At 47.4% G+C, this 22,418-nt stretch overlaps 1 protein-coding gene across 4 annotated transcripts in view; it reads left to right on the forward strand.

Moving 5' to 3' along the window:
• Positions 1 to 22,418, forward strand: part of ACRBP (acrosin binding protein) — a 46,533-nt gene that overhangs the window by 19,873 nt on the left and 4,242 nt on the right. For 3 of the 4 annotated variants that reach the window (XM_075903992.1, XM_075904006.1, XM_075904001.1), the window contains exons 4-6: positions 227 to 350; positions 1,608 to 2,058; positions 4,232 to 4,369. In XM_075903992.1, coding sequence (XP_075760107.1) covers positions 227 to 350; positions 1,608 to 2,058; positions 4,232 to 4,369 — 713 coding nt within the window. The remainder of the gene's footprint in view (positions 1 to 226; positions 351 to 1,607; positions 2,059 to 4,231; positions 4,370 to 22,418) is intronic. The other variant, XM_075904011.1, reaches the window with a different exon arrangement.

The raw sequence follows: 22,418 nt of genomic DNA on the forward strand, positions 1-22,418 counted from the left end.
AGTGGTTGTGTTGTGAGGGAAGGGCATTGAGAGGATCATCGCAGGGGAGGAGAGGGAATCAGGGGGATTACAGAAGTAGAGGTGAGGCATTTGTTAGGATTATCTCAGTCAGGAGGATTGCTGCGGTAGGGGAGGGTTTCACTGGGTGTAATGCAGTGGAGATGTGGGCTTCAGGAGGATGGTTGCCATGGGATCTGTAGATTCACGGTTCTTTTCCCCCATTCAGCGGATCCTATGTCCTGATATGGCTCCCCCCAAAGAACCTCGTGCCCAAGGGGAGGGATCTGATACCACGGGATCTTGGGAAAAAAGCAACTGGTCTTCCCGTGCTGGGTCCACTAGCGAAGCAGGTACCATAGTGCTGGATGAATTCTGTTTCCATTTCTGGTTCTTTCTCCATGTACCCTTCTCATCCTGTCTCTTCTCGATGCCCGGATTCTTTGAGAACCTCTCTACAGGGTTTGGGCATGATGGGAGATAAGAGAACCATATAGGTGTGCATGGTGGAGCAGGCCAACATGTCATAAAGTGGGTGTAAGAGTGAATCCCTGGCAGTGTGGAACAAAGGTTGTATGTGTGAAGTTTATGGACACATTGGTGCGCACACTTATATCACAAGAAGTTGTGATGGGTTGGGACCAATTGAGATGGCCCCTGATGACCTGAGATACCACTGGGTCAGCCTACTCTGCCAGCTTGGGTCCCCTTTACCTGTTCTTGCTGGGCCATGCTCACAAGCCTCTTCTAGCCAAGCACATAGGTGGGGCCACTACCAGCTGAAAAATGATTTGGACACTAAGATCAGCTCTGGAAAGATCTGGCTTAAGGGACTTCCCCCAGCTCCAGGTGTTCATCTCTAGTGGGGTACAAACCCAAAATTAAATGAAATTCACCTTCTCCCTTAATGTGGAGGAAGGCATGCACAAATTGCCCACACGCCCCAGGTAGAAATTACATAAACTGGGTTATATTATAAACAAGAGATATGTTTATTGACTGCAAACAGTAGATTTAAAGTAGTTAAAGCGATAGCAAACAGAACAAAGCAGATTACTAATAATACAAAGTATGCAAACTAAGCTTAATTTCACTAAAGAAATTGGTTACAAAATTATTTCAGATACCTTTTTAGGCTGGATTCACTAGTTCTTCCCACCCCCAAATCTGTTTGAGTCCTTTTGTTTCCAGATCCAGATCTTTTCAAGCAACTCTTTGGGTGGAAAGGCTGGATCCTAACTTCAGATACAGAAATGATACATGCACACAAATAGAATCATCATATTCAGTAAATCCTAATCTTTCCAATGACACTTTACATGCATTATCTTGCCTAAAGTACATCTCAGTTCTCTCCTCTCCTTATCAGAAGCATATTTTCATAAAGAATATCAAGTGTCATGTCACAGAAGTGTGTGCAGCTCAGCAGCCAGTGGGGATGCAAGAGTGCAAAGCCAGGGAACATGAATCTGAAAGAGACCCTGCTGGACGGGGTGCATGGGTGTGTGTGCATGCGGGGGAGGAGGGTGTTTCCTCATACAGTAACTCTTCCAAGGAATGCAGATGAGGCTCAGCCCCTACTTCAGGTGCTCTGTCCTCTCTTCCCCCAGCGCTGCTCCATGGGCACCCTAGGCAAATGAGTCAGGCTTCCCTGCTGCATCCAGACATCCGTCTCCACTCCAATGTCAACACCATTCTGAAATATGCCTATGCTGTCTCGGGCCAGGAACCATTGACCAGGAAGCCCATCTCAGACCTGCTGGTGGCCCAGAAAAGTCTTGAGCCTGGAGAGGGCCCAGAGCTAACAGGCTCCCTGCAAGATCAGCCAATCGCAGCCACCCCTGAAACTTCCCCATCAGTCATGAGACCCAGTACCACAACTGAAAGGGCCAGAGAGCCGCACATGCAGGAGAGCATCCAACAGCTGATCAACTCCGCTCTCTCCTTGGAGGGCTCTCCAGAGATGGAAACCACTCAAGTGCCTGCAGGCACTGCACCAGATGACAAGGGCTCATTCAGTGGTGCCCAGACAGGGATCCCAGATGCAAGCAGCAGTGGCAGGTAAAGTAAAAAACAGCCCACAAGTGGGGCAGAGCAGAAACATACACAAAGCTTTTCCCCACGGCCCACACTCATAGAATCAGAATCCCAGGGCTGGAAGAAACCTCAGGAGGTCATCGAGTCCAGCCCCCTGCCCAAAGCAGGACCAACACAACTAAATCAACCCAGCCAGGGCTTTGTCAAGCCGAGACTTCAAAACCTCTAGGGATGGAGATTCCACCACCTCCCTAGGTAACCCATTCCAGTGCTTCACCACCCTCCTAGGGAAATAGTTTTTCCTAATATCCAACCTAGAGCTCCCCACTGCAACTTGAGACCATTGCTCCTTATTCTGCCATCTGTCACTACTGAGAACAGCCTTTCTCCAGCCTCTTTGGAACCTCCCTTCAGGAAGTTGAAGGCTGCTATCAAATCCCCCCTCACTCATCTCTTCTGCAGACTAAATAAGCCCAAATCCCTCAGTCTCTCCTCATAGGTCATGCGCTCCAGCCCCCTAATCATTTTCGTTGCACTCTGCTGGATCCTCGCTAATGCATCCACATCCTTTCTGTAGTGGGAGGCCCAGAACTGGACACAATATTCCAGATGTGGCCTCACCAGTGTTGAATAAGGGGAATAATCACTTCTTTAGATCTGCTGGCAATGCTCCTCCTAATGCACCCCAATATGCTGTTAGCCTTCTTGGCTACAAGGACACACTGTTGACGCATATGCAGCTTCTCACCCACTGGAATCCCCAGGTCCTTTTCTGCAGAACTGCTACTTAGCCAGTCGGACCCCAGACCGTAGCAGTGCTTGGGATTCTGTCCTTGTTGAACCTCATCAGATTTCTTTTGGCCTAATCTGCCAATTGTGTAGGTCACTCTGGACCCTCTCCCTGCCCTCCAATGTATCTACTTCTCCCCCAGCTTAGTGTCATCTGCAGACTTGCTGAGGGTGCAATCCATCCCCTCATCCACGTCATTAATAAAGATTATGAACAAAACCGACCCTAGAATCAACCCTTGGGACACCCTGCTTGAAATCAACCACTGACCAGACATCAAGCCATTGATCACTACCCGGTGGGCCCGACAGTTTAGCCAGCTTTCTATCCATCTTATAGTCCATTTATCCCATCCATACTCTCTTAACTTGCTGGCAAGAATATTGTGAAAGCGACGAGGAGTCCTGTGGCACCTTATAGACTAACCGAAGTGTCAGAGCATAAGCTTTCGTGGGCAAAGACCCAGTTCGTCAGATGCATCTGACGAAGTGGGTTTTTGCCCATGAAAGCTTATGCTCCGACACTTCGGTTAGTCTATAAGGTGCCACAGGACTCCTCGCCGCTTTTGCAGATTCAGACTAACACGGCTACCCCTCTGTTACTTGACACCATGCAAGAATATTGTGGGAGACCGTATCAAAAGCTTTGCTAAAGTCAAGGTACATCACATCCACTGACTTTACCATATCCACAGAGCCTGTTATCTCATCATAGAAGGCAATGCACAATGACCTCCCCACAAACATGCCTCCCCCAGTGATGCATAGGCATGGTAGGGTCCCCATAAACATTTTCCCACACTGTCAAGCACATTGAGCTCCATACAATCCCCTCCACAGTGACACATACACTCCATTGTGCAAGTGCCTGGTGAGCTCCCCACACACACTCTGTCATGCACATGCACAGTGAACTCCCCACACAACTGCTCCCCCGACACACACTTCCTCACTTACACAGATCAATTGTTCTGTTCAGTTCAGTGAGACCTGCCTGGCAGAACAAGCTATACAATTGTGGTCAACATGTAAAAAAGAGACAGTCTGGCAGGTAAGTAGAGTCTGGCGCAGATACAAAAATATGCATCTGCAATCGAGTCACGATTGCAAACATTATCTGCAGATTTGCAGGGCTCTATACCAGGGCCTGGCTAAGGCTCTGAGGTACCTTCCCTTGGCACTGGAGCCTGGTTGGGAAGAGCCACACTGGCAGCTGTGGGGAGCCCATGTGGAACTGTGGACTGTCCATCTACCCTTGGCCTGGATGGGAGCCTGGGGGACAGGGACACAGCTAGGAGCAGCTCTCAGCCCCCTCCCCCCACACCTTCTATGCACTGCAGGCGAGTCTATGGGTTAAGTTTAAAGGAGCAAACAACAGCATTGATGTTGTGGTTGGTGTTTGCTACAGGCCACCGAATCAGGTGGATGAAGTAGATGAGGCTTTCTTCGGACAACTGAGAGAAGCTTCCAGATCGCAGGCCCTGGTTCTCGTGGGGGACTTTAATCACTCTGACATCTGCTGGAAAACCTATACGGCAGTACACAGGTAATCCAGGAAGTTTTTGGAGGATGTTGGGGATAACTTCTTGACACAGGTGCTGAAGGATCCGACCAGGGGCCGTGCGCAGCTTGACCTTCTGCTCACAAACAGGGAGGAACTAATAGGGGAAGTGGAGGTGGGTGACAACCTGGGAAGCAGTGATCATGAGATGGTAGATTTCAGGATCCTGACCAAAGGAAGAAAAGAGAGTAGTAAAATACACACCTTGGACTTCAAAAAAGCAGATTTTGACTCCCTCCGAGATCTGATGGGCAGAATCCCCTGGGATGTTAACATGAAGGGGAAAGGAGTCCAGGACAGCTGGCAGTATTTTAAAGAAGCCTTACTGAAGGCACAGAAAGAATCCATCCCGACACGTAGCAAGAGAGGCAAACATGGTAGGAGACCGGACTGGCTTACAGGGGAAATCCTTGGTGAACTTAAGCACAAAAAGGAAGCTTACAAAGAGTGGAAACTTGGACAAATGACCAGGGAGGAGTTTAAAGGTATAGCTCGAGAATGCCGGGGGGTTATCAGGAAGGTGAAAGCACAAATGGAATTGCGACTGGCTAAGGATGTGAAGGATAACAAGAAAGGTTCTACAGGCATGTTAACAAGGAGAAGGTGATCAGAGAGGGTGTGCGGCCCCTAATGGATGAAGGAGGTAACCTAGTGACAGATGATGTGGGGAAAGCTGAAGTACTCAATGCTTTCTTTGCCTCTGTATTCACGGACAAGGTCGGCTCCTGGACTTCTGCGCCAAGTGACGCAAGATGGGATGAAGATGGACAGCCCGTGGTGGGTAAAGAACAGGTTAGGAACTATTTAGAAAAGCTAAACGTACATAAATCCATGGGTCCGGACTTAGTGCATCCGAGGGTACTGAGGGAGTTGGCAAATGTCATTGTGGAGCCTTTGGCTATTATCTTTGAAAAGTCGTGGAGATGGGGAGAAATCCCGGATGACTGGAAAAAGGCAAATGTAGTGCCCATCTTCAAAAAAGGGAAGAAGGATGATCCAGGGAACTATAGGCCGGTCAGTCTTACCTCGGTTCCTGGAAAAATCATGGAACGGATCCTTAAGGAATCCATACTGAGGCACTTGGATGAGAGGAAAGTGATTAGGAATAGTCAGCATGGATTCACAAAGGGCAAGTCGTGCCTGACCAATCTGATTAGCTTCTATGATGAGGTAACTGGCTCGGTGGACATGGGGAAGTCAGTGGATGTGATATACCTTGACTTTAGCAAGGCTTTTGATACAGTCTCCCACAATATTCTTGCCAGCAAGTTAAGGGATTGTGGATTGGATAAATGGACGGTAAGATGGATAGAAAGCTAGTTAGAAGGCCGGGCCCAGCGGGTAGTGATCAATGGCTCGATGTCAGGATGGCGGTCGGTTTCTAGCGGAGTGCCCCAAGGTTTGGTTCTAGGACCGGTTTTGTTCAATATCTTTATTAATGATCTGGATGAGGGGATGGATTGCACCCTCAACAAGTTTGCGAATGACACTAAGCCGGGGGGAGAGGTAGATACGCTTAAGGGCAGAGATAGGGTACAGAATGACCTAGACAAATTGGAGGATTGGGCCACAAGAAATCTGATGAGGTTCAACTAGGACAAGTGTAGAGTCCTGCACTTGGGACGGAAGAATCCCAAGCATAGTTACAAGCTGGGGACCAACTGGGTAAGTAGTAGTTCTGCAGAAAAGGACCTGGGGGTTACAGTGGATGAGAAGTTAGATATGAGTCAACAGTGTGCCCTTGTAGCCAAGAAGGCTAATGGCATATTACGTTGCATTAAGAGGAGCACTGCCAGCAGATCCAGAGATGTCATCATTCCCCTTTATTCGGCTTTGGTGAGGTCGCATCTGGAGTATTGTGTCCAGTTCTGGGCCCCCCACTACAAAAAGGATGTGGACGCATTGGAGAGGGTCCAGCGGAGGGCGACCAAAATGATTAGGGGGCTGGAGCATATGACTTATGAGGAGAGGCTGAGGGACTTGGGTCTGTTTAGTCTGCAGAAACGAAGAGTGAGGGGGGATTTGATAGCAGCCTTCAACTTCCTGAAGGGAGGTTCCAAAGAGGATGGAGAGAGGCTGTTCTCAGTAGTGACAGATGGTAGAACAAGGAGCAATGGTCTCAAGTTGTGGTGGGAGAGGTCCAGGTTGGATATTAGGAAAAACTATTTCACTAGGAGGGTGGTGAAGCACTGGAATGGGTTACCTAGGGAAGTAGTGGAGTCTCCATCCCTAGAGGTGTTTAAGTCTCCGCTTGACAAAGCCCTGGCCGGGTTGATTTAGTTGGAATTGGTCCTGCCTAGAGCAGGGGGCTGGACTTGATGACCTTCTGAGGTCTCTTCCAGTTCTATGATTCTATGAGTGGGGAACTTTCCACAGCTCACCTGCTGGCTGGGTCCATGCTAGCCTGCCTGGGGGGTGATGTACGACCAGAGGAGCTGCCCAGGGTCTGCTCAGGCCCCCTGCTCAGGCAGGTGGAGGGTCCATGCAGCAGTTCCTCACAGCTGCCCACCCAGCTCTTACCATCAGAGCCCTGCCCAAATACAAAATGTGTAGCCACATCTGCACTAGCTGCATAAATGATCCCCAGTTATAAAGCAGGTACCTGCAGATGTGCAGGGCTCTACAGATAAGGTACATGCAGGATGGTGTTCCATGCTGTGTCAGGGGCTTGCTTCTGTGGGCCTTTATTTCCTGATCTAGTGGCAAGTTGCTACATCCTGTGCTGCCATCTTCACCATTCCTCTCTTTTCTCCCTGCTGGGTCAAGCACAGTTTTTCCTTGTCGCTTTTGGCTGAGAAGTGTGTTCTGGTGCCTGATGATTTGTGGAAACACCTTTCTTGCATTTCCTCTTTTTGGGGACTCCTCAGTGGCTCCTCTCACATAGGGTGCACTGTCACTTCCTCCCTGGGCTTAGATTCTGCCTTGCACCTCCCCGTTTCCATAGCTGCCTTACCATCACTTACTCTGTGTTTGGTGGGAGTCTGCATTTGTTTGGCCCAGTTCACAGTATTGAGGCTCAAATGATAGCAGTCTCACTTTTTCCTCCTATTTATTATCTTTTTCCTAGTGACTCATATGCTGGTATTTTAAGTGTGGGTCTAGTACTTGTCATTTTTGACTAGCTCTGTTAGCTCCTCTGCTCAGGAAGCTGAGGTTGCTGAGTGAGGAGGATGCTGACACACACAAGTGGATCATGTTTTCACTTGGATTTAATTTTGGATTGTCTAGTAAGTTTTTGCTGCTTTGACTGAGGTGGCAGCAGAAGGTCAGTGATTATCTCTATGTCCATCAATGGGAAGGGCAGATCAGTTCAGCCCTGCAGCTCTGGTTGCTGGAGTTGCTGGCACATGGAGGGTTTGTTTGATGAGCTGCACAGTTTTATGCAAGTCGCTGTAATCAGTGATTCAAGTTGGGCCCCTGATTTCATTCCCAAATAGTAGAATGGATTGGATCAGATTGGTGGTTTTAATGGTGTGTTGTATCTACCTAGTAGTTTCTTCACAAAAAGCCTTTCTAGCCTTTTGGAACTTCCGTGGTGCATTTATTACAAGAGTAAGTTATGTGTAACTTGGAGTGTGTTCAATGGGCATCTCTCCTCTCTTTATATATATAATTTTTTTTTCCTGTGGGACAACAGAGTGATGTCATCATGTCACTCTGCATCCGCAGGCTCCACCCCGGCTAACTAATCTTGTTCCTGCTGCGGCAGGGAAAGTTTGAAGGAGTTTGGGGAGGCGGAGGCAGGAAGTTTCAGCAGGGAGGGGAGCCGTGGGCTCCTGCATCAGCCTGCGGGGGTGGGGGTGGTTGTCCCAAGAGAGAGTCAGGGCGTCCGGGAGTCACATTGTGCAGCGTGGGACTGGCACTGCTACTGTGTGTGGAGTCACAGCGCTGGAATGCCAGGAATGCGGAGCGGCTGCTGGGCCTGCGGGGCCAAGAGACCTCAGGGCCTTGACATGAGCAAAGTAAAATCAAATTTAAAAAAAAAAGCCCAAGAGGAGGGACGAAGGCTGCCCCAGGGAGGAAGAGGAGGGGCAGGCTCCTGTCAATCCCGCCTGCTGCTTCCTGCTGCCAAGGCCGAGGTGGCAGGACCAAGCATTTCCCCTCGGAGCCAGTCCCACCACACCCCTTTGGCTGCGCAACCTTCTCACGAGTCTGTGTAGACAGGCCTGGGGCGTGGGGGTGGGGAGTGAGGGGCAGCTCGGGGGCTGAAGAGGCAGGGCAGAGCTCATATGGCAGGCGCCAGCTTCCTGCGGGGGAAGGGGAGAAAACCCCAAGGCTCCCTGCACGCTGCCTCTTCCCTCCCCTTCCCCCAGCTGGGGAAACAGCAGCACAGGGACACCCAGGGAGGCCTTTCTGCTGCTTGTCAGGGCTCTGAGTGAGGGGGGTGGGGTTCCAGCTGGGGGAAGGGGCAGGATGGAGTGCCAACATGGCCTCAGCCCACTAACTCAGTACCCTGCCAAGACCCTGCACCCCTACCCCCTTCACTTGCTGCCCTGCTGAGATCCCACACACCCAGACCCCTCACTCACCACTCTGCCGAAACCCTGCACCTCCGGCCCCCTCACACACACTCTCTGGCACCTCAGCTCCCTCACTCACCACCCTGCTGAGACCTCGCACCACCAGTCCCCTCACATACTTCCTCCACCAAGTCCCTGCATCACCAAGTCCCCTCATACATCCCTTCCACCATGACCCCATATCCCCAGCCTGCTCCTGCACCCTTCCCTCCCAGGCAGACACCTACTCCCAGAGAGAGGGAGGTTGGCGAGCATAGTGAGCAGGGGGCACAGCCCCCTAGTATTTTTGTAATAAAATATGACTGTTTTAGATGTTTTAGGACTGTATCGAAAATATCATGAATTGTTTTTTCCAAGCTGATCTGTGGGACACTGTATTGCAGTAGATTTATGAGAGGTGCACATTTTTTAATCAATCGTCTTATATGACCAGAGTTACAAGAGTGCTCCATGGCTTTATCTATGTAAATAGGGAAGGTGCTAGTATAGATGGTGCTCAAGAAGATACAGCATTTGTTCCTGGAGCAACAAGACTTCTTTCCCTGCAGTGAAAATGGCTTTTTGTGTGCAATTCATTAAAGCAGCTTTTCACATGGCGTCAGAAGTAAAATATTTTCATTACTTTAATTCTCTGTTGGGGACTGATCTGAGGCACTGAGGTCCAGATCCTCCATTGAAATCAGTGCAAGTGAAATGTCTAAATACTTGTGACTTTTAAATGCTTGGGGTTGGCAATAGTGTATATGGGAGGTATATTTTAAAGATTCCTAGGCCGAAGGGGACTGTTGTGCTCATCTAGTCTAGCCTCCTGTCTAAAGCTGTCTGGAGAACTGCCCCTAAATCATTCCTAGAGCCCATATTTTAGAAAAGTATCCAAATTGGATTTAAAAATTGCCTGTGAGTAAGGATACGATTTTCTCACAGAGGTTGTGAAAATAGTGGACTTCATGACTTCCAGAGACCTTTGTAACTTTAGCCTGCAGGGTCTCCTCTCACCCCCACCACCTGCAATGGCTGGGAACTGTGGAGTGCTCTGAGCCACGACGGGTGGAAAAGGCCCCTGCAGCTTCGGTCACCATAGGCAGCAGGACTCCCAGAAATCTGAACTGACACAGGCAGGGGGACCACTGCAGCTCCAAGGACGTACCCCGGAGCTCCCTGTCACTAGGGAACTTACAGCTTCAAGCATGGGCCCCTCCATGGTGGTGTGGGTAAATTGTTACACTGATTTGTTACGTTCTCTGTTAAAAATATACACTTTATTTCCAGTCTGAATTTGTTTAGCTTCAATGTATTACCTTCCTTTAACTATTGGATCATATTATATCTGTCTCTGCTAGGTATAGAGCATACAAAGACCCCATTATTAATTATTTGTTTCCCCCATTTATGTACTTAAAGATTGTGATAAAATAACCCTTTATTCTTTAATATAAACACATAGAGTTTGTTGAGTCTATAAGGCAGGGTTTTTCATTCGTTAATTATTCTTGTGGCTCTTCTCTGAACTCACTCAAATTTGTCAACATCCTTCTTGAATGATGAGCACCATTCCTGGACACAGCATTCCAGCATCAGTTGCATCAGTGCCAGAAACTGGGGTAAAGTAACTTCTCTGACCCTGCACACAACTCACTTGTTCATGCATCCCAGGACTGCAATAGCTCTTTTGGCCAAAGCGTTACACTGCAGCTCACATTCAGCTGATTTACCACCATCACCAATCTTTTTCAGCCACTGCTTCTCATAGGTCGGGCCTACGTTCTTTCTTGCTGGGTGCATACATTTTCATTTGGCCACATGAAAGTATACATTGTTTGCTTGCACTCAGCTTACTAAGTGATCCAGACGACTCTGTACCAGTGGCCTTGTCTTTCCAGTATGTATCACTCCCACAATGGTTGTGTCCGCTGCAAACTTTGTCAAATTTTTCAAGATCAGCACAAGACAAATTCTTTGTGGGCACAGTGCCTTCGGGGTCGCAGTTCAGAACACAACAGAACAGCTGTTGTGAGTCGCTGACTGGCCGTCACTAAACGGGGAGCAGCACTGACAACACTGAGCTGCTGAGCGTGACTGAAGTGCCAGAGCCGCCCCCAGGCAGCAAGCACAGGCAGCGCTCTTTGGAAGCTCCGCCATGACACATCTGAACGGCATTTGCAAGCCCAGCCGTGCTCTGCCTTGACATAGATAACATAGCTCAGTTTCTGACTTGGCCCTGGGGCCCTGCTTTACAAGCACAGCATTTGAGTCTTTCGTTTATAGGAGATAACCTGCCAATATATTTGTATATAGAGAAAAAAATTCCCTTCCATCTAATTGGGCACTGCTTATAGCCTTGTACCCCGGGCAACTGCCTAGTTTGCCTATGTGGTGGGGCCAGCCCTAGGCATCAGGAAGGAAGAGACTTGAATGAGTTGGCAGCAGACTGAGGTTGGCATCCAGACTAATAGAGAGACCCAGGCACCGCAGCAAGTAGGCTGGCTTTCCCAGTCTAGAGAGAGCAGTAAGCTGGAGCTCTCTGAGCAGTGCTTATGCATCCTAGGGTTCTCTGCTGTTAGGCCATTCTCCTAAATGCTGGGTTCCATTTGGCACTTAAATGCTACTTTAATCACCTGTTGTCACAGCTGCCTGGGGAAAAGGGACTGAGAGGTGCCAAATGCAGCTGGACCTGTTGTATGGACACAAATGGTAAACAGGGGGCTGCAGCCAAGAGACCCAGCCCCAGAGGGGTTCAATGGCTGGTTTCCGCAAAGAGAGGGGAAGGAAGCCAGGCCCAACCATCAGAAGGATGAATTCAGGAGTGACCAAAAGTAATCCAAAGTACAGCTCTGTCTTCACTGTCAGTCACTCCACTGAAGCCATGAAGTAGGAAGGAAAAATGATTTGCAAAACTAAAACTTCAGGCATAAGATTGGCAGCCCTCCAGGACTGGCCTGGAGTAGGGATGTTAAAGATCGGTTAACTGAATAGTCAATTAACCTCATGAATTCTTATTGGTTAGTCAACTATTCTATAGTCCCGTGGCAGCCCCTGTCCGGGGTACGGGAGAGGTCTGAGCTTGCAGACCCAGCATGAGCCAGAACTGAGCTGCCTGCCTGGCTTCTAATACACTTAAAATGCAGAGCTGTTGCGGAGGTAGGTCCAGGACCCAGTGCAAGACAGGACTGAGCTGGGCTGCTGGCCAGCCTGCTAAAAAATGTACTGGCAAGTGGAGGGGGCAGAATGCATGCAGTCCATAGCATTAACTTACAAGCTTTTGCTTATTGGTTAATCGATTAATTGTCTATTTTATTACCTCCCTAGCTTGGAGTCTCCAGGGATTAAAAATTAAACTTGAAATGAAGATCATGTCATGTGATGAACTCTACGGGAATACATCCAATCAAAACTGGTAACCTCATATCAGGCATGACATTCCCAAAGATTACTTACTGTAAAACTGCACACAATAAATCACTCACACTACTGGAAAACAAACACCTCCAAGCTAAATTCCTTTAATGGCACATCACTTTATTCCCTGGGATGATCCGTATTTGAAATACAGTAGAGCCCTCCCCGCCACAATTATCTGGCTCGCTGTAGTGACCAAACCGATCAGCTCAGGCTGATCCAGAAGCAGGTGATCTCTCCAGTGGCCACTAGATGGCACTGCAGTCTCACTTTCCCATCCTTCCGATTTCTGTATTCCAATTTGTGATGATCAGATCCAGCTCGGATGCCAAATAGTTCCAATAGGAGGGTTCTGCTGTAATTGAAATGCCACAGGCCCTGCGGCAGAACCAGTGGGCTTTTGCCAGTGACAAAGGAAGCAATGGATTAAAGAGTCCCTGCCATTTAGGTGTTTTTACAGGCCTTGGATGTCTTCCTGGAGAATGGCACTTGGAAATCAAATCTGGGTGAAACTGCAACAGTGAACATGGCACAGGGCAGCAATTCCACTGAAGATACTTTAAGAAGAGCCTGACAGACTCATGGAGCAGGAGTCTGAAAGAGAGTTATGTGACTGACAGACGTGGTACCTCTATACATAATGAGCAAACTCTGCACTTGACAGTTTACTCCTCAAGAAAATTCCACAATGCTCCTGTTATCTTTTACCAGCAATTCAAGGGATCCCACAAAAAACAAAGATCTTTTCTGTGCCAAAGATGACTTCTGGCTGGCAACACCTGGTGAAGAAAGCGCCCATTTGATGGCTTTCTGATCCCTTCTGGGCAGATCCAGATGGCTGTGAAGGCCAGAAGTGTACCAGAGATGTCAGCATGAAGTGCTAGAGGGATTTGAGGGGGTTGATGTAATTGCAGATGACGCCTTAGTGTGTGGTTGTAAAGACTCCCTCGAAGAAATTAATGCTGATCATGCTCGTGTACTGCTTTATAGTACATGTCAGTGAATCTCAAACTAAGTGAGAAAAGGATGATATCATGCCTGTCAGCAGACACCTTCTAACAGCACAGCTCTGAGAAGACCCAAGCCATTCTGGGCAGTCCTTCTCCACAAATGTGCAAGGCATACAGCAATTTGTGGGATTTGTTAATTCATAAACACATAATGGCTATGTCTACACTGGGAGCTTCTTGCACAAGAACAGCTGTTCTTGCACAAAAACTAGTCTGCTGTCTACACTGCACACGTGTTCTTGCACAAGTAAATTTACAGTATAGCGTTGTAAAACAGGGCTTCTTACGGAAGAGTTATTCTTCTCCCCATGAGGAATAAGCCCTCTTGCACAAGAGCTCTTCCAGAATAGGCCAGTGTAGACAGGCAACATGAATTTCTTGTGCAAGAAGCCCCTATGGTTAAAATGGCCATGAGAGCTTTCTTCCGCAAGAGAGTGTCCACACTGCCATGGATGCTCTTGAGCAAAAGCCCATTTCTTGTGCAAAAGCACATGCCAGTGTAGACGCACTCTTGAGGAAGACTTTTTGTGCAATAACTCTTCCGCAAAACAGTTTTGCACAAGAAGCTGCCAGTGTAGACGTAGCCATAGTGTTTATGGGCAGAAGGGACCATTAGTTCCCCAAAGTCATACATATGCTGGGCTTGGAAGAGCTCTGAAGAGGCCTTCTAGTCCATATCCTCTTCTCCCCCATCTCCGGCAGGATTAAGTATCCATAGATCATTCCTTAGAGGTGTTAAAGTATCACAGATCAGAAAATGTCACCCAGTTGCCTCTTTATTGAACCCCATAGCTTGTGTTTCATTAAAGTCTATCTTCCAGAAAAGCATCTAGCCCTGATCTGAAGACAATAAGAGATGGAGAATCCATCATTGCTCTTGATAGATAGTTTGTTCCAAATCTTAATCAACCTCATGGTTAAAAAATGATGCCTTATTCTAATTTGAATGTGTCTGGCTTCAGCTACCAGCCATTGATTCTTTTCTCCTTTTCTCTGCTAGATATAAGAGTTCTTCAGTACCTGGTATTTGCTTCCCATGATGGCACTCTGCTGATACACTGTAATCAAGTCACCTCTTAATCTTCTTTTTGATAAATTAAACAGATTAAACTCTTCAAGTTTCTCACCCTAAGGCATTTTCTCCAGGCCTCGAATCAATTTCATGGCACTTCTGTGCACACCTTCCAATTTTTTCGACAACCGTTTTAAAAAGTTGGTACTGGAACTGAACACAATGTTCCAGAATCAGTCTGACTAATGCAGAACACAGAAGTAAAATCACCTTCCTACTACTCACTGTTCATACATCCAAGGATCAGATTAGCCCTTTCTGACACAGCACCATCCTGGAAGCTTGTCTGAGTTCTTGGCTGCTATTGTTCAGACTCCAGTCCCTCGTTCCAAAGGTATGGCCTGCACGTGTTCCTTTCCTAGATGTACAAACAAGCCGGTTTGTTTGAAAGGACACCCCATCCACCTGAAATATTATGTGACATTGTAAAGGAACTTGCAACTATTCAGTGTGATGCTGGTGAATGAGTACGGAAGTCATTTTATTACAGCCTGGAGCATTAGTGAGAAATGAAGCCTCCCTTATGCTGGTTGATTAAATGTATTTGGATTCCAGGAAAATAGTTTCCCTTACGTACAACAGAAGCCTCTGTCACTGAATGTGACAAAACTCCATTTGCCTGGCATGGGATTTCAGGACTCTTGTAATAGGAAATGGACTTCAGTTTACGTGTTGGGATTTGACCATTTCCTATCCTCTCCCTATCACAGCCAGTCCAGTGGCAAAGCAAAAGCATCTGTCAAGATTGCAAAGAACTATGGAGAAAAGACACGCTGGGATAGAGGAAACCCACAGGCAACTCATTTGGACTGGAGAAGAGCAGCAACAGAAAGCAAGCAGCCCATTATAGCATCTCTTAGAGCAGTGGTCACCAACCAGTAGATCAAGATCTACCAGTAGATCTTGGCGCCTCCGACAGTTGATCCTGACTGGCTTCATAATTTTCATTTCTCTCTTACACTTAAATTTAATACTTTGGGTAGTGAGTTCTAAAATGCCTAAACTGCCATGGCTGGAATAATTATCCCTGTGGTAATTTCTGCTCCTGGAAGTGTCTGGCATGTCCCTGCAGCCCCTGAGAAAGGTAGAGCAGGGGATCTCCACACTCTGTCCTTGCTTGCAGACACCACTCCTGCAGTTCCCAGTGATCAGTAATGCGGAATTGTGGCCAATAGAAGCTGTGGGCTCAGTGCCTGTAGTTGAAGGGCAGTACCTGGTGCCATGGAGCCATTGCTGTACATGCCAGCTGCTTTGAGGAGTGGTGCAGGGCCAGGGCAGGAGTAAGCCTGCCTTAAGTCCAATGTTCCACTACTCGGAAGCCATCTCAGTTAAACAGTGTTCAGACAGAGCGTGCTTCTTGAACCCCTGTCCCAACCCTGAACCTTCTACACCCAACATCCTGTCCCAGACATGAGTTCCCCTGCATCCAAACTCCTTCCCAGAGCTTGCACCCTGACACCCCTCCTGGACCCCAATCCCCACCCTGTGCTAAGCCCAGAGCCCATCCCACATTCCAAACCCCTTGGCTCAAGACCAGAGCCTGCACCCGAACTCCCTACCCTACCTGGTGAAACTCAGTGAGGAAGGGAAATGGAGTGAGCAGGGTGAGGCCTTGGAGAAGGGGTGGAGCAGGAGCAGGGCCTCAAAGAAGGGGCAGGAAGGAAGTGGAACAAGGGTATTTGGGTTTGAGGTAGATCTTACATTGCACTTAAATCGAAAAAGTGATCTTGTGGTTAAAAAGGTTGGAGACCACTGTCTTAGAGTGAAGACCCAGGACTCTGCTCCTCCCAGCAAAGGTGCTTTTGAGACAGGCCAAGTAAAAGAGCAGTGACGACAAGCCAAATGCTACTCCAGCTAAAAGAACGAGGGGGCTCCTTGAGCACCAAATAGGGCAGCTAGTCAGCGTATGAGAGACGAGCAGGGGGCCAGGGCTTTTCTGCAAAGAGCAGCACAACCGACATACATGGTGGTGGCATAAGAACAATTTTACCATTGCAGCTGTTGTTTCCTGAGACCGGCCAAGGAGCAGTTCATATCGCAGGATGACTTCAGTGCAGCTGCTAGCAACCTCATGAGTTGTTAATGGTGTATATCAGGCAGGGGGATGTTACAAGTGTGCCGTGTGTCTGCAGATATGGAAACAGTTAATAAAAACACACCAGTACATGTACATGGTGCTTAAAAACCTGTAGTATTGTTTAGAGGTTGTATAGGTCCAATAAAGGCCATTGTGGTTGTGCACTGCAGATAATGTAATATGCATTTGACCAGAGAGCAAAAGAGACTGACTCTAAAGCCTGATGGGTAGGGCACTCCACTGGGCTGTGAGAGACTCAACATCACTCACTATTTATTCAGTTATACAGAGTGGAACAGCTCCAAGCAGAGAGATGAGGCCTGCCCCAGGATATCTCATAGCCTACTGGCTACAGTACTCATCTGGGACATGGGAAACCCACATTCAAGCCTCTGCTCTAAATCAGGAAGAGCAGGACTTGAAAACAGGTCACTCACAGCCCGGGGGAGAGCCCTGATCACTGCATTATTGGCTAGAATGTCCCACTCTCTTCTTTCTCATGAGAAAGAGTTGACCAGACATAGCATAGGCGCCTAATTCAGGGGAAGGACTCACAGCTCTGAATTGTGAGGGTGCTAGAAGGCTTATAGCTAGGTGCCATTCACCGTGACATTTCCTGCAGGCCAGCTTAGGCAGCTCCCGGCTCAGTAGGCTGGCTTCTGTGAGCAGGGGCGGCCCGTCCATATAGGCAAACTAGGCAGTCGCCTATGGTGCCAAGTTAAATGGGGCGCCAAATGGTGGTGCAATATCATTGAGGGGTTTGGAGGTGGGGGCACCAATTGCATGGTTTGCCTAGGGCGCCAGTTGCTGGCAGCTAGTCTAGGGACGCCCCTGTCTGTGAGTTCCATCCATTGGTGCTCAGTTCTCAGGGCTAGCTCAACATGGCTACAGCACCATGGCATAACTCAGCATTGTGTATTCTACTTGGAGTTACTTATTGGAAGTCCCTGGTTTGGAGATTTTTCCAGAGCAACATTAGTATTAGTTTTTAAAAGAGCTGAGTAGAAATTCCATCTGTTTGACTTCCCTTTCTTGGTTGGAATCTTTTGTTTGCATATTGTTCAACTTTTATCCTGCCTTGGATGGACGGGGGCATCACTTTAATATCATGTAGTCTCTCCAGTACCAATTTACTGTTCAGTCCTAGATGTCAGGTTGAATCAAAAGGCTTTTAAGCCTATGACCAGCCCACATCTTTCCCTCTGTTTCTTGTCTTTTATACTTGATAATCACATCTGTGGAGATTATGGGAGATCTCCAGACCACTGCGGTTCACCTGCATGATGTTCTGCTGTCTGACTACAGAGAGTTAAATCCAAGGGACCTGTTAAGAAGAACAAACAGGAAACAAAACAATGGACAGAGCAAAGCCGCTTCTGGGCCATTAATTGGGAAGATGCTATTTCCAGCCACTAGTCAAAATTACAGCTGATTTGACAAGGCTGAGGGCCTAAGATCAAAAGGGTACTGGACAGGTGAAAACTCTCTACAAAGGAAAAGAGAACTTTGGTCAGCAGGGGATTGTCTGAGTAGGATATCCAGAGTGAGATGCAGGCCCTGCGGGATAGCTCTTAGGCAGCGGGGCTTGACTGAGGTTGAGGGAAAGCATAAACCTTAGGTGAGCCCCAGGTGTGCATGCCTTTGGTTAGTTGAACTCTCTTTTCTGTTGCAATGTACCTTTGGGTGAATACATAATGCATTTGTTTTGAAGAACCTGGTTTGAGTCACTTCGATCTGCTGCAGGGCACAGGCCCCAGGGAGATGTGTCTTTCAAGTACCAAAATCACCCGGGCCTGTCAAGATATCACAGGTGGCTACAGCCACTGCCAGACATCTAGTCTAAAAGAGGTAAAATGGCAGTTCCACACAGGCAGGGATGAAAACTCTCACCTGAGAGGTGGACCCAAGAGGGACTGAAAAGGGGTCCCCTGTAACCATGGTAGCACCTGTAGGCTAAAAATATGGGCTGTAGCTCATTTCTCAAGGATATACTATTTGACGTGCCTAGACTATGTTGTAACTGGTCTGGTAATGCATTATTCCAGGGACAGGTGATGAGACGGTGGTGGTTGCCAGAGTTAGTCCTGGTATGCTGCTGTATTGATCTGAGCCTCCACAGATACAGGTGCTTACAACTTCTGTTGGCTGTGTATCACTGTTCCTGGCCAATGGGAGCTGTAGGACGTGGTGCAGACTGGGACACTGCTTCCCGCAGCTCCCATTGACCAGGAATGGCAATCCACGGCCAATGGAAGGTGCAAGTGCCCATACCTGCAGAGTTGTAGGTGAATATAGCAGCGACCCTTGGCAAACCAGATCTGGCCTGCAGGCCAGTATTTGCCCACTCCTAGATTATTCTGTTGCTGAAGATACTACTACATGATAATTGGCCACCCGTTACTGCTCAAACAGAGCTTTTATAGTTGTTTAGAATGTAGGATCTCTTGGCTTTTGTAGTCAGGTAATTTGTCCACCGACCATATCCCAGAGAGGTGTGCAGACTGGATGGTTAGTTTAAGTTGCGTTTCTGGATGGGTTCCGTGTTGTGTTTCAGCATCTATTGTTGAGACCACATGATTTCCTTGGTTTGAGTTTCCAAACATTTCATTTTCTTGTTATGAGCAGATTGTTTTAATGTGTCTTTAGGTGTTTGATACCTTTGTATAGGTCCTAGAAGTGTTCTGTTCAGATTCTACCATCTTGGATAGGCCCTCCCCGTTCCCCATTGGTTATCTTAAATTCTTTCCAGATTTGCTAGAAGCACTGGGTGTACATCATAACTTCAACCCATGATAATTTTTCCTTCAGGTGCTACAGTTTTTTGCTAGAGCACTAATTTGTTACACATCTGTGAGCTGTGCCTACATCAGTGACATGTACGTCTCTGTTTTAAGCTGAACAGTTCCTCACTTTATTCCTGAGTGTATGGCAGAGTCTAAGTAATGATTTTCTCTCTGTTTTGTGTGATTAAGATTGTGTGGTTGTATGTTTAGGGATTGCTGTGCTGCCCTGGTAAAGACTCCGTCATAGTCTTCTGTGGCAGTGTTAATGTCATTTGCTGTTTGGACAAAGTGTGTGTTTGTTGGATACACATTAATTAGGTTTTTGAAGTTTTCAGGGCACACTCATATTTTTCTTTCTATTTTTGTCTCCAGATGGCTTTCCTGAAAATCTGCAGAGGGTCTGCAGTATATTATTGTCTCCTGTTATTCAGTAGGATTTATTTAGATATAGGGCAGTCCACTATGGTCTGATAACACTCACACACATGCATACATACTATGAGCCTCTCACACCCCCACCTTTCTGTAGCTGTATTGTGAGTTCTCCAAACACAACCTTGTGGACATGTCTAGGAGCTTCTCACACCTATACCCTTGTATACGCATGATTGAGGTCTTCTTATGCTCACGTAAATATCCCCATGCACATGCGCAGCAGTATGTTCCTCACACACCCTCTCAGACATATGTCTAGTGAGCTCCTTTCAAACATACACGGTCACAGTTATGTGCATACTAAAAATGCGTGAAACTTCCTTGTTCAGTGCACACTGATACTGGCCATACCTTCCCACACTTTCATGTATGTGTACATGCATAGAATCCTAGGGCTGGAAGAGACCTCAGGAGTCATCGAGTCCAGCCCCTTCCTAAAAGCAGGACCAATCCCAACTAAATCATCCCAGCGAGGGCTTTGTCAAGCAGGGACTTAAAAATCTCTAGGGATGGAGATTCCACCACTTCCCTAGGGAACACATTCCAGTGCTTCACCACCTTTTTAGGGAATTAGCTTTTCCCAATATCCAACCCCCACTGTAACTTGAGACCATTGCTCCTTGTTCTGCCATTTGTCACTACTGAGAACAGCCTTTCTCCATCCTCTTTGGAACCTCCCTTCAGGTAGTTGAAGGCTGCTATCAAATCCCCCCTCACTCTTCTCTTCTGCAGACTAAACAAGCCCAAATCCCTCAGCCTCTACTCATAGGTCATGTGCTCCAGCCCCCTAATCATTTTGGTTGCCCTCCACTGGACTCTCTCCAATGCGTCCACATCCTTTCTATAGTGGGAGGCCCAGAACTGGATGCAGTACTCCAGATGTGGCCTCACCACTGCTGGGAAGTAGAATGACCTAGCTGGGAGATGGTGACCAAGCAGAGCAGGCTTCATCTCTGCTGGATGCAGTGATTGCAAGAGGCCCTGATCCCTGCTTCTGGCCCCAGGCCTCCTAGGTAATCCTTCAGGGTGCACTTGGTCCAATGGGTTAATCTCAGTATGGGAGACTGTCCTGTTTAGGCACACATAGAACCTACAGAGAGAGACAATTTTTTTTGTAATTTTTTAGCATCATTTTAACAGTTTGTTTCCTTATCTGGATATATCCTGCAGTCAGCAGCTCCACCTAAAAGATACTCTTATCTTATCTGGGAGATTCTGGCAGAGAGAGTCAGAGATTTTTAATTCCAGAAGGGATCATTATGATCATCTATTCCAACTTGCTGCAGAGCACAGGCCACAGAAGCTCACAGAGTCAAGTCCATAATGTCAGCTTAAGCTAGCACATTTATTTTAGAAAAACACCTAAAACTTTATTTAAAGATCTCCTGTGATAGCAAATCTAACATGTCCCTTGGCAAGTTGTTCCAATGATGAATTACTCGCAGTGTTAAAAATCTGCCCCTTATTTGTTATCTGAATTTGTCTAGTGTCAACTTGCAATCACTAGATCTCGCTATGTCTTGGTAGACTAGCAGAAATCTCCCCACACAGAAGTGTCCAGGCTCTCATCTAGTCACAATTTAACCTGATCTTTGACAGATTAAACTAATTGAGCTGCTTTAGTCAGTCACTATAAGGCAGGTCCTCCAGACCTCCAGTCATCTGGTAGTCGTCACTCCGAACAAAGGATTCATTATTATATTATTATTATGTATTTATTTATTATTGAGCACTTCTCTCATTTGTGTGCCATCTGCAATCTTGGCCAGAAATGACTTAATGTTTTCTTCCAGTTCATTGCTAAAGATATTGAAAAGCATTGGGCTGAGATTATATCCCAGTGGGACCCCACTAGAATCACCCCCATACCATAATGAGTTCCCATGTATAATTACTCTTTTAGAGCTATTAGCCATTTTAATGTATTTAATAATATGGGATGCATTGTTTTATTATAGTGCTAATTTTTTAATCAGAATGTCATACTGATCTAAATCAAATACCTTGCTGAAGTCTAAATATAGTATGTTAACATAGCCACCTTTTAACCAAACTCATAAAAAGGATATAACTTGTTTGTCAAGATTTTCCATAAAACCATGTTGACTCGTATTAACGATGCTGCCACCTCTTAATGCTTTATTGATTGCATCTCACATCAGTATTTCCGTGATTTTGCCCAGACTGGAGGTCAAGCTCCATCCGAATGTGGAATGAATTTTGTTCTGTGCATCAATATGGAGGTGATGCTGTGTCATGGGATGGGCAGAGCAGTTTGGTGTGTGGGAGAGGGCTCAGGGCTGGGTCAGAAGATTGGGGTGCAGAGGAATGAGGGCTGCAACTGGGGGTGAGGGCTCTGGGGTGGTGCTGTGGATCAAGAACTTGGGGTGCAGGTTGCCCCAGGGCTGTGGCAAAGAAAAAGGACTCCTCCCAGCTCGCTCTTGCCACAGCAGTCCAGGGCTCGGGAAGAGGTGCTTCTCCCCACTGCAGGAGAACAGGGGTGGGAGAGTGGCACCTCTCCATGGTGCAGCCCTTCAGGTCCTCTACCTCTCTCCTCTCCAGGCCCCTGTGGCTACGTGCCTGCCTGGCCTTTGATAGCCTGCTGCATGGCCGCACAGCTTGGAGGGAATTTAAGTAATCTCATTTACCCTTTATTAAATTGACCCTTCACATTTTTCCTATCCCCTTGACGCTTCCCTGTTATTCCACAATCAACCTGTGGAACTCCTTGCCTGAGGATG

Source organism: Pelodiscus sinensis, chromosome 1, assembly GCF_049634645.1.
Source record: "Pelodiscus sinensis isolate JC-2024 chromosome 1, ASM4963464v1, whole genome shotgun sequence".
Lineage (NCBI taxonomy): Eukaryota > Metazoa > Chordata > Testudines > Trionychidae > Pelodiscus > Pelodiscus sinensis.